General features: G+C 37.4%; 1 protein-coding gene across 1 annotated transcript; it reads left to right on the top strand.

The window, feature by feature from the left end:
* The first annotated feature begins 676 nt into the window (after positions 1 to 676).
* LOC144716909 (phosphatidylinositol 4-kinase gamma 8-like) lies at positions 677 to 2259 on the top strand. Its single transcript, XM_078592182.1, has one exon. It carries the CDS (start codon positions 828 to 830, stop codon positions 2076 to 2078), a length of 1251 nt encoding a protein of 416 aa, XP_078448308.1. The 5' UTR covers positions 677 to 827; the 3' UTR covers positions 2079 to 2259.
* The last annotated feature ends 10558 nt before the right edge of the window (positions 2260 to 12817 follow it).

Consider the following 12817-nt stretch of genomic DNA (forward strand, 5'->3'; position numbering starts at 1 on the left):
TCTTCTCTCTTAGCCTCCTCTTCTCTTTGTCTCTCACTACCCCCCGTCTTTCGGTATCCTCTGTCCTCTCATTCTTCTCTCTTCTCTCTTATTTCTTTTTCTTCTGTCTTTTTCTCTCTCTTTTCTTTATCTCCGTCTTCTCTCTTTTCTCTAGCTCTCTTCTCTCTGTCTCTATCCATCTTCTGTCTCTTTTCTGTATCTCCGTCTTGGCAGTTATCTCTCTCCCTCTTCTCTCTTCCCGCTGTATCCATTTATCGCTCTATTTTGTCTCCATCTTCTCTCTTTTCTCTCTCCCTCTTCTCTCTTCCTTATCTCTCTTCTCTGTTCCTTCTCTGTCTTCTGTCTCCCTTCTCTCTATCCCTCTTTTCTCTCTCCCTCTTCTCTTTTTTCTGTCTCTATCCCTATCTGAATCTCGCTCTCTTCTCTTATCTCTGTCTCTATCCCTATCTGAATCTCTCTCTCTCTCTCTCTCTATCCCTATCTGAATCTCTCTCTCTCTCTCTTCTATTATCTCTGTCTCTATCTCTATCTCAATATCTCTCCCTATTTTCTCCTTATCTCCATCTCCTCTCTTTTCTCTCTCTGTCTCACTGTCTCTCTTTCCTCTCTCATCCCCCCTCCCCTCTCTCTTTATTTCCATCTTTATCCCCCCCCCCGACGACCCGGGCCAGCGACTCCTCCCCTCCCCATTTCCCCTCACGACAACCTCCCAATCTTTCCTCACCGTCTCTCTCTAACCTCTCTCTCTCTCTCTCCAACCTCTCTCTCTCTTTTTCCTCCTCCCTCCCTGAACGCTCTTCCAGCCTTCAGGGAGGGCGACCCCCGCCATGGCCGTCTCCTCCCACCGCCGGCTCCTCTCCCAACCCCCCCCCACTCTCCCCCCTTCTTCCTCCCCTTCCTTGCACCGCAGCCTCTCCTCCCCTTGTCAAACCCCCCCTCGCCTCCCCTTCCTCGACCTCCTCGCCGGCGGCCTCCACTCTCTCGTCGCCCAAGCCTCCTTCTTCCTCTCCTCCGGCGCTCTCCCCACGCCCATCCCCGGCGGCTCCCCCCTCGGCGCCTTCCAACTCTCCTCCTTCGCCATTCTCAAACCTTCCTCTTCTTCTTCTTCTTCTTCTTCTTGTTCTTACGCGGCTCTCAGAGAAGTAGCGGCGTTCCTGCTCGACCACCGCGACTTCTCCGGCGTGCCCCCCACCGCGCTCGTCCTCTTCTCCCCCTCAAACTCCCCGCCCTGGGCCACCGCCTCCCTCCAACGCTACGTCCCCCACTCCTGCGACGCCGCGGACCTCGGCCCTTCCACCTTCACCGTCCGATCCGTGCACCGGATCGCCATCCTGGACGTCCGTTTGCTGAACCTGGACCGCCATGCAGGAAACATTCTAGTGCAGAGAGGGGGCGAGCTGGTGCCCATTGACCACGGCCTTTGCCTCCCTCAGCGCCTGGAAGACCCCTACTTTGAGTGGCTGCACTGGCCCCAGTCCTCTGTGGGCCTCTCTCAGGAGGAGATGGAGTATGTTCAGAGGTTGGACCCTTTTGAGGACTTGGAGGTGCTCAGAAGAGAGCTGCCCATGCTGGCTGAGCAGTCTGGGAGGGTGCTTGTGGTCTGCACTATCTTCCTCAAGCGCGCCGTCGCCGCCGGCCTGACCTTGGCCGATGTCGGTGCCATGATGACCAGAGATCTCTCTGGGCAGAGCGAGCTCGAGCGCGTTTGCCGGCAGGCGGCGGCGGCGGTGGCGGTGGAGTTGCACTGTGAAGCAGAGATTAGTGGTGGTAGTGGTGGTGGTGGTGAGGAAGGGGGAGTTGTGGGGTGTTTGGTGCAGAGGAAGCCACCCAAGGTGCCTATGAAGAAGGGGAGGAAGGAGGAGGAGAGTGGGAAGGGGAAGGTAGTGGGGGGAAGAACAAAGAGTGTGAGCTCTAGTTGTGTGCTCAAAGTGTCTCAGGATGGGTGTATCTCTTTCAAAAGGATGAATGAAGAGGAGTGGCAGTTGTTCTTGGAGGCTTTTGGGGAGCTCCTGCCTGCAGCTTTTGAACGGAGGAGGAGGAACAAGCAGGGGAGGATTGTGACTTCTTGCTCCTTTTGAGTTTCATATGTTTCCTCCCTTTTGTGTTCCCCTAGGGGAGCAAGGTCCCTATACCTTTGGGGGTTTCCCTGATCCCAATGGGTGAGTTGTGAAGAGGAGGAGGAAAGCCCGGATCCTCAAACAGGCCCACTAACCATGGGTAGTATGTAAACAAATTGGTTTTTGGGTAGCCTTATATGCCTTAATTCTCCTCACTATAGTGAAGCCGTCCCCACTGCATTCATGGGTTTGTCCCATGTTCAGTGCTCCCATTGGGGGAGCCGTCTACAAGAGAAGAGAAGGAAGGGAAAACGTATCTCCTAAAACCGGTCTGCTAACCATGAATTGTATGTAAACCATAACCCTTTGGGTTTTAAGATGAAGGATAAATACATTGCGTCCCTTCTTTCTTCCATTCTCTTGGAGAGCGCCTCCTGGGATTGACTTGATCTGAAATTTGTTTCCCAGTAGAAGATTGAATCAAAGGTAGACTTAAAAATCAAAAGCATAGATGAAAAAAACATCACATTTTAATAGTTAGGATCTGCTCTTTCTTGTTTTTTTGATAAGTATATTCAAGTTGTTCAAATGTCTGGGCTCTTGACATATCCACATGATATTTAGAGGATTGGATCTCCTCGTTGTCCGGTCAAACGATGTTGTTGAAATCTTATTTTTCACTATCAAAATTTGGAAATATAGGTGGCCGGAGAGGAAATGACTAATTCCATATATTGTTAAATATTCATTATAATGTCCTATAATATTTATAAATGAATTCTATGAATGTATAAAAGGCTAAAAATAAATTATGATGAGATAATATGATGGTCTTTAACATGTTTCTTAAATATTTCTATTTGAAGGATACTAAAGGACATCAAAATATCTTGAAAGAATATCAATGTCTAATCCTGATCATATGATTAGTACAGCATATTATGAAGTCATTAGGGTGGAGACACTAAGGCCAAAGAGTGGTTTCTCTTTTGAAAAAAAAAGGTTCATTGAATTGGTATGTGCAAACACTTGAATAGTAACATACCTTACATTAATCAAGTTGATTCATGCCATAGTAGTTTAAGCTGTCCGTGGACCTTAGATACAAATGACATCTTGAGGATGGAAGATCATGTTTTTACGCCTATCACCTACAAGTCCCTAACCAGTATGTTATAAACTATCATTGCTTGGATGTAGAGACAAGTCCATTAAAGTCATTGTTTGGTCATGATGTGATCATCCGACCTTGGTATAAGAGGACTCTAATTGAATGAAGAAGATATAGTTAAATACCTGGTCATAGTAGTGGAAAAATTAAAAGAGCTAGCCTTAGATGATTTACTACACATATCATTACTAACTAGACTAAATATTTAGGGTTTGATACTTAAAAATACCTTTACAAATTCAAGAATCTTATACAAATGAAGGATTAAACATAAAAGATAACAGATGATAATAAATCTTTCATGGGAAAGTTGACACAATCCAGTACATCATTTGGAACATAAGGTGTAGCTTGGCCCCACACGAGAAGGTGGAAACAAATTGACTACTTATTGTAGGTTGAAATGAAGTCAGGGAGTGCAGGACATACTTTTTTATTATACCCACCCTTTCCTAATTAATCTCAATGAAAATATAGTTAATTAATTTGGTTTTACACGGAATTTTTTTACGGCCAAAGGGTCAAACACATCAATTTGAAGATATTGATGGTTATGCCTTAGGTATAGGGACATTTATAAAATTTTCATAGGGGCTTTTGTGAAATTATTGGCTCCTTGGAATATCTTGTTCAAGTCGTTCAAGGTTCAGCCTCTAGATTTATCCTCACAATCATTAGAGCATTGGGTATCCTTCTCATTTCATCAAATCATACTTCCATAAATCTGATTTGTTGACCATCAAATCTCACCAGAAGCAGCACTTGTAAAGATCAAGAGAAGAGAGAGGATGGAACTCAAGCCACATACTACCGAATAGGTCACACATTCACAAAGTCATATAATCTACTGAAAAGCTTGGCATAGTTTCGAGAGGCAGGGATGATCGAGTTTTTAGTCAAAAGAGTAGGATGAAGGTGTAGAAGCCTCAGGGGGTTGCTTTGACCCTATATCATAGAAAACTTTACCATTCTAATGACCCAAAATCAAGCTGGTGTGCTAGAAAGATATTTTGAAAGGTAAAAAAATATATTAAAATATAATTGAAAATATCAGAAACTAATTGAACGCACTAATGGAAAATAGGTTGGTGAAAAAATTTAGGACATAAAGAAATTGTTAGTGAGATATGGGAGGAGATAGGATGGATGGTTCCATGTTATCGGACGTGACAAGAACCACCATCAGCAATAGATATAGGGGGATGGGAAGTAATGGAGATGAAGTCTAGCTAGAGGGAAGAGAATCAATCATATGGTTCAAATATGACGACATGATGATCTAATAAAACTTTGTAGTATTATTAAGTGTGTGTAATAGTTGTAAGAGCATGAATAGTATTTGGGGAATAGAATGATTAGCTTGTCTTGCTCGTCCTCCATACTTCACATTTGTCTAAAGTGAGTGTAGGGTTTGACATGTCTGAATGAGAGAAGATGCGATAAAGGTACAATGAAGACATGCAAAGGATGTAATCAACATGATGGCATTACCCTAAATGGGTATCATGCCATGCATCACATTGCGTGTCAAAGGGATAAAGAAACTGACTTTGTGCTTTAGTCACATAGCCATCATATTATGTTTTAAAGGTCATTGATACAGATGTCAAAGACTGTCACGAGACATTCCTTCAATTATGTGCCACAACCTCTATCAATACCAGCTTTTTTGACGAAGATGCTGCTGATTTTTGTATCACCTTTGATGTTACTTTAGCATCATAATTCTCTTTTATACCCTTTTATCCTTTTCTCTAACGAGTTATCACCACCATCATCACAGTATAAAAGTATGTCATGTCACACATCTCCTACTATCCCTCATCCATTGCATCAATGTTGGGTTCTGGACCTTAATTAAATGCTTGAAAAACTCATTTCATGAAACTAAAGGTGGAAATAATTCTCAATTGATATATGAAACATAGCAAGATGATATTACCTTGTGGGGATTCTTTCTACCATTTGCCTTTGCCTAGGGAAAGTGTCATCAACCCATTCATGTGCTGAGCTCTTGAAGTATGAAAATGATCATGGGATTCTTGGATATCTTCCTCTTTTTCTCCAACTCTTCTTGAAGATGAGAGGAAAGTGAGGTAAAGAAGAAACATTAGAAGGTCTGGTTATCATGGGTGAAAAATATAGGTGCCCTCCTTCTTTATAATTATTTAAAAACTTTTCATAAAATTTCTTATGAGTTAAGTGTATCCAACAACATTCTTTAATATTACATGTGTAACCCCCTTGGCCCATGTATCAATCTTGTTAATAACTTTAAGGTCCCAATTACATTTATTATCCAACCTCATTGATTAAAAATATTGACATATATGTAAGTTAATAATGGATGAATTTAACCAATTCATAGGTTAAGTTTCTAACCAGTGGGTGCCAATTTTCAGATCATTCTATACGAAGAGTAGTGATTGTTACTCTCTCATGGAACCTTCGTCATGATCAGTTATGGTTATCTATAATGAACCATCCAGGCAAGAGTTCCAAACGAGCCAGGGTATGGCTAATCTTGAAGTCCAAATCCAAATGACTCCTTTCACCTCCTGTTGTTATCCATTTACATGATTTTATTAAAACAAAAGAACATCCATAATTTTTAACGTTAGAAACATAATATCTAGCTATAAAATTCAGCATGAATAAGTGAGTTTTGCCACATTTTATCCATTTTACTAATGATTCTGATATTCAGAATTCCATTCACATTCTTAATACATTCACATTCTGTAATTTGGCCACTTTGGTTCAATCCCATGTGATCGCTGTCATTTACAGGCAACGTCTCCATTAAACCAACAAGATCATCATTGTTGATACCTAGAATTGCACCTATCCACTATCTAGGTTATATCCCTAAATTTCCAGAAAATCGTTCATGCCTTCATATAAAGTTTCATTAGTTTTGAATTTGAATGTCTATGATGAAGACCTATAAAAAGGAATTCTTCAAATGTATAACCATGGTTTGTTAAATGAATTATCTTACTCTGCAACTCCTTTTATGGCCATCATGTTATAAATTATGTTAGATATATAATTTCTAAAAGAAAAAATTTCTATTTCATCCCATGACTTGCATCTCAATCCTTAATTACTAAACTATGCTTAGCTGTATCCTTTAGAGTGTGAGCAAATATTATGATTTTGGAGATGTTAATGGATACTCATGCTACCTGGTTCAAAGAGATGTCTGTGTTACTCCCTCAATATAAGCACTAAATCTATAGTAAAACCTTAAGACTAGGTAAAGTTGAGGAAACTATTATCTTTCTTAATTTATTTCTTCATTAATAGGCAGGAACAGTTGTAATAACCTCTGTGATCATTAAAATCTATCATTTTCATTCTTCTATTTTCTCAATTCTGAAGTAGTGCCCTAATAACACACTAACTATTAGGTTATATCCCTCAATCCACATATTTATTTGCATTCATGTCATTGCATATGTAGATTATCCATAATAAACATGTGAAGTCTATTTGGAAAAGGATATTTGTACTTTTGTGAATCTTGGAGTTTTTTAAACAGACATTCTATTCTTAATAAAATGTTTTACTAGGTTTGAACTAATGTACAATTGTTTGAAGTTAAAATCAGGGATAAAGTGATTTTTTATGGTTTACTATGTTTTAATATATTTCTTTGAATGCCATTTTATTTTATGGGATCTATTTAAAGGTCTTTGATTCTTAAATTTTCACCCTGTCATGTATTGCAATTCATTTTGATCAAATAGAAACCAATCAACCAACCAATTCCTCGTGACGCCAGGCCCGCGGGATTGGAGGATTGCGTGGAATGCTGGAGCTAGAGGCGTGGACAGCACCCACCTCGACTAGAGCCTTCAACACAAACTTCCTTGATCCCACTTGACGAAGGAGAGGACACCTCCCGCACTACATCGTCATCACGGGGCGGCTCCGGTGGGACAACGACGAGCACACTTCCCCGAGTGCCTGCGAGGTATTACTCATGTATCTTTTCTTTTCCTCAAATATGGGCGTGGGCGAGTGGGGTCCGAGTGTAATTGGGATATTTATACTCGCTCCACGCCTATAAACATTGACAAACACTTCACTTTATAAATAAAAATCCCCTGGGTGGCGTCCAGGGCACGGATGGATCGGTCTGCGGGCACAACCCCTAGGATTGGCCGTACCCGGCACCGTGTTTTTTGCCAATAAAAAAAAAGAAAAAAAATAGAAACCAATCCTTGATTTAGACTGATTGGTTGCAACTAATCATTTTAAAAATGTCATTATCAAATGGACAATCCCAATGCAAAAATGAGATATCATTAAGTGGCATGGTGAAATGGATAAAAAGGCTGGATTAATCATAATATATGTGATCACAAGAGAAAAACTCTTTATGGTGTTGATTGAATCATTGTTTTAGATTTTTGAAAACTTGAAAAATTGTTGCTAATATATCTATAGCTTGGTGTAACACCATGATTGGAGGGAATTTAGAAAGCAAACTTATATGCCACACTATGCTGTGCCATCACATTACACATGCATGTTTATTTTATCCTATTGATGGCGCGGCGCAGCCCGAGCCGCCAGAAACGTCTTCGGAGATGTCACCATCGTCATCGACATCACCGACGGTTCACGTTCAGCCCACCCGGCAAGCCAATGCGATGGTACGTATGCCCCGATTTAAGCATTCTGGGTAATGGGCATGCGATCTTTGTTTTTCTGTTTGTAATTTTTGTTTTCGTTTGTCGTTTGTTGTTTCAATCCCCGTTACAATCATGTCTAGCGAGGGGAGATCCAATCTATAAGGATCTTCCCTCCAACCTCATGTCTAGCGAGTCGGCACTTGCACGTACCATACTTTATTTGCTTGGCATCTTCGTTGATATTCGCTCATTCGCATTCACCATCAGACGACACCCCGTCGTAGTCCGACTTCTCCCATCTATCATCGGCACCGAACCCATACTCTCGGTGTCGATCAGATGATGCCCCGACGATGTCCTGCGTCACCTATTGCCTAATTTGTTGTATTCTAGTGGTTCCATGTGGCCACTCATAATTTGAACAAAAACATGAGATGTGGCTGATCACGATTAAAATTTGAGGGCATCTTTGACTTTCTCCACTTTTTATATGATGCCATCACATATAGAAGATTTAGTGCAGATAACTGTAAGAAATGTCTGTGAACTTGATTCCTACTTTAGTAGGCTGATTTTTATCATCAAATATTAGCTGACCTTCATCATTCAGCAGAAATTCTTAAACCCTCATCATCACCTCTATAATACACACTCATATTCATTCACACACTGACACTCATCGACATATCTCTGTTTATCCTCTCATGTTTTCACATCTCTTCATCTTCCCTTTTCTCTCTCACACCACTATCTCCTATATGATATTTTTGGTCTTAATCCTTTCAATATGATTAAATACTAACTATTACCTAATCAACCTGCTATTCTCACACCTCACTATCTTGTAATTTATATGTACCTCCTCAATCACCATTTAATTAATTATAAGTGCCAAGTCATCATTCTTTCATGAGATGATATGTCCTTATCGCTGGCTGGATTTATTTTTGTGAACATATGTTTTTATAAATTTACGGATTAAACTCAAAACAAAACGACAATATAAACTTAAACCATAATTTTTGATAGTCATGCTCCCTCATCATAACCCCTCATCTCGTTATATTCGAATCAATGTTTTACTTTGATGAATCAATACGATCTTTATTTGATATATTTGTTACATTATGAAAAGAGAAAATAATAATTGTCACGGCATAAAGTTATACCTCTTAAGTCAACCCTTAATGCATTTCTACACTAAAAAAGATACAATACTTAACTAATAAAATGAATTAAATTAACCTAACGTCTGGTCCTTGGCCCCAAGAAATGACTCCATCTGATAAAAAGAAATTAAGGTTACATATTTGATTCTATGCTTATTATATATGATCCTTTTTTTACTTTTCCATATGAGCTTATAGGAAGTAAGGGTGAAATCCATATAGAGCGCGGATCAAAAAATGATATTTAAGTGAATATAAGTGTTTAAGATTTGATGTTTAAAATGTATGAAATATAATTTAATAAAATAAAAGTAGATAAAAACCAAAGTTGTAGAAAATTTAATAGAATGAATCTTTAACCTAATTAATCAAAAAAATTTAGCGAAATATTTCACATATTATGGAATTTTCGATTGATAAATTTTAATTTAACTACCTTAACCAGCACTTTGGTAGCACAGAGTGACAATGGATCACAACAAGCAAGTGTAATATGTGTGGAGTGAGTAGAAATGAATGATTTTATTAATATCAGTTGTGTTAGAGTGATAACACCCCGTATCAATAGTTTAATATGATGATATTGACATCTTTAGTCACATTAAATTGATTATCATGCCTAAAATGTGTCATGAGGCTTAAAATGGTTAAACTATTTTTACAAGGACGTTTTAAAGTTTGAAAATTTTTAAGTATTTTGAGGGATTTTTAGTACTGATGATTCTGAAAGAAATTAATTATTCAGAATATGGTTTTCCTGAATTATTTGGCATTATATTCAACGAGATATCATTGTTGGAATTAGAAATATATTTTTATAAAATTTTTATTAATTAATATGTATTTTTTGGAATTATTTAATTGGATGTTTTGACATTTTTTGGACTTGCAAAATTGGAGGGTTGAGAATGATCCAAATTTAAATTGTGATAGATGATGATCTTGGAGAAGTTTTGGGCTTAAATTTTGAGTGTACTTTAATTTTCTGCTGCTTTCCATCCATATAGTTCTATCTATACTTAGAGGCCCACAGTTTTATAAGAATTATCTTTAAGCTAAATTCGTCCTAGAGAGGCATATTGAAAGAAAGTGAGAATTTTGAAGGTCCATCAACTGTTCCCAGTGTCTTCAGTGCAAGGGAAAAATCCCTTGATGCTGGTGTAAAATAGGGACCTAAGGTCAGTTTCTTGCCTTACGTTGATTTCTGTCCTTCAAAGCCCTTCAGTTAGATCTACACCCTTATTTTCATTATCTCATTCTCGGCACTATCTTTTATCCCCTCACCCTACCCCATACATCTCCAATGCATGTAAAACCCTAAAATCATATAATCCATCATCCTTTTTCTCCATTTCACAACCTCTTATCGATTATTTCATCATATCCATTAGATTACTACCATCTCTTTTCCACCATTCTAGTTCACCGTCATCCATCCACATCCACTCACATCTAGGGATCGTCAAACGTCATCCGTCACGTCACATGTCACCGTGATGGCAACATGACGGATGACGTCACGGTGACCGTGAATGAATGCAGGGGCCATGAAGGTGACGGTGACGTGATGGTGACGGAATACCCCGGACGCGTGACGTGATGAAATGTTCGTCACGAATGACGGCCGTGACGGATTTTTAATGCATTGTAATAATGATTTTATTGGCAGAAAAGGTAAAAAATTATTATTTTATTAAATACATTTAAGTAATTAAGTTTTTTCTGGGAAATGTGTATAAAAAAGTTTCAAATTAATTTCTTGGCGAGAAAATTAAAGATTTAGTGACATATTCCATAATTATGGATTCAAAATTCATAATTACATTTTAATAAAGAAAATTATGAATATAATAATTCAAAAAATTAATATATTGATGGAAAAATTAATATGGTTTAATGTGTTGTGATAATCAAATTATTGACCTAAACTTTGGGAATATAAATAATTTAATAATTAAATGCTTCATTGAAAATTTTAATATTTAGTGAAAATTTTCTTGAAAACAACTTAATAATTATTTTTAGAGATGTGAAATTATAAATGTAATATTTAATTTTTTGACAGAAAATCTAAGTAATTTATTTGTTTTTAAATACATTTCAGTAATAAATTTATTTCTGGGATATGCAAGAAATTAATTTAATAATTAATTTGTTGACGGAGAAATTAGGGATTGAGTGACAGTATTCAATAGAATTGAATAATTTTTTTACAGATTAAAAATTCATAGTTGCATTTTAATAATGAAAATTACGAATAGAATAATTTAATAAATAAATATATTGATGGAAAATTTTAGGATTTACTGACTTACGGTTTACTATGTTGTGATAATCAAACTAGTGACGTGAAACATGGAATATAGGTAAATTAAGTTCTTGATTGAAATATTAAATATTTATTGAGGTTTTTCTTGAAAATAATTTCAAAATTGTTTTTATGAATGAGAAATTATGAATGTAATGATTAATTTGTTGACGCAGTCATTAAAAGAATTGAATAATTTTTTCACGGATGAAAAAGTCATTGTCACATTTTAATAATGAAAATAATGAATATAATAATTTAATAAGTTAATATATTGATGGAAAATGAAGGATTTAGTGACTCACCAAATGATTTTCATTTCATTCACTGGTCATGACTTTCATCAATATAATAATATAATAAATTAATATAATGATGGAGAAAATGCTGAGATTTTCTCCTTCAAGAAGAATGTATGATAAAAACAATAACACTCATGTTGAAAATGAAAAATAAAGATTTACTGTCTAACAGAAAATAAAAAAATGTCCACCAAGTTTGCAAACCATTACAACGTTTGAATGTTTGCAACTTGGCCGTTAATAAATTCAAGAGCCAGTAAATGCTCTTTCATCCACATTGATTCCTGGGGATTTTCTCAGCATTGGGGCAGTAGTTTTCTCTCATAAACAACAAGAGAGATTGAGAGAAAGTGCAAGAATTTGAAGACCCCATTCAACGAGGAGAAGTCGTGAAAATGAGTTTGTGGGGCAGAAGGTATGGACGAACGCTTATCATCCTACAAGAGAAGATCCACCGTCCAATAAGCAATTAGGAACCAAATAGTTGGACACATTCATCCAAACTTAATCATCTTAATTCAGGTCATGATGATCTCAACTAAAATTTAAAGTTATCTATTATAGTGATAAATAAGACATCGAATCACATTATCACACATTTTAGATAATATTGATTCCCTGAACAAACAATTGGACAGGAGCTTATATTGGAAACAAAAGCTGAGAATATTTCACACTGCAAAACCTTGAATGATACACAGGGAACAAACTTTGATTTTTAAAGAAATCCTTCTGCTAAAATGGAATTAGGAGGAGATTTTTTTCAATTGTCTCTTCGTGGCATGAAGGAACACACAGGGCAGAGATCCCCACAAATAAATGAATAAATTTGAATATTTTGGCATGAAAAAGTAGGACTATGTGAGGCCCTGAGTACGAATGAATAAAAGAAAAAATGTATGTTGTTTCCTTGGTGAGAAATACATAATAGACATGATTTTTTTCTCGAACAAAATAAACTAGCAGTTTCCAATATATCAAAGAAATGATCACATCACACACCAACACCTCATGTAATTGAGAAATATCATATAGCCTACAATATTTCAAATGATCTCTATTTATAATGGGGAGACTGAGAGTCTAAATACGTCAGTTGCTTCTTGAAAAGTACCAAGTTGAGGAATTTACACAACCTAAATGAGGAAGGGATTACCCCCTGAAACT

The sequence above is a fragment of the Wolffia australiana genome, chromosome 1, assembly GCF_029677425.1.
Source record: "Wolffia australiana isolate 7733 chromosome 1, ASM2967742v1".
In the NCBI taxonomy this organism is placed as follows: domain Eukaryota; kingdom Viridiplantae; phylum Streptophyta; class Magnoliopsida; order Alismatales; family Araceae; genus Wolffia; species Wolffia australiana.

What these genes read in the sequence shown, in the direction of transcription:
- LOC144716909 (XM_078592182.1), top strand. Translation starts at nt 828, where the DNA reads ATGGCCGTCTCCTCCCACCGCCGGCTCCTCTCCCAACCCCCCCCCACT.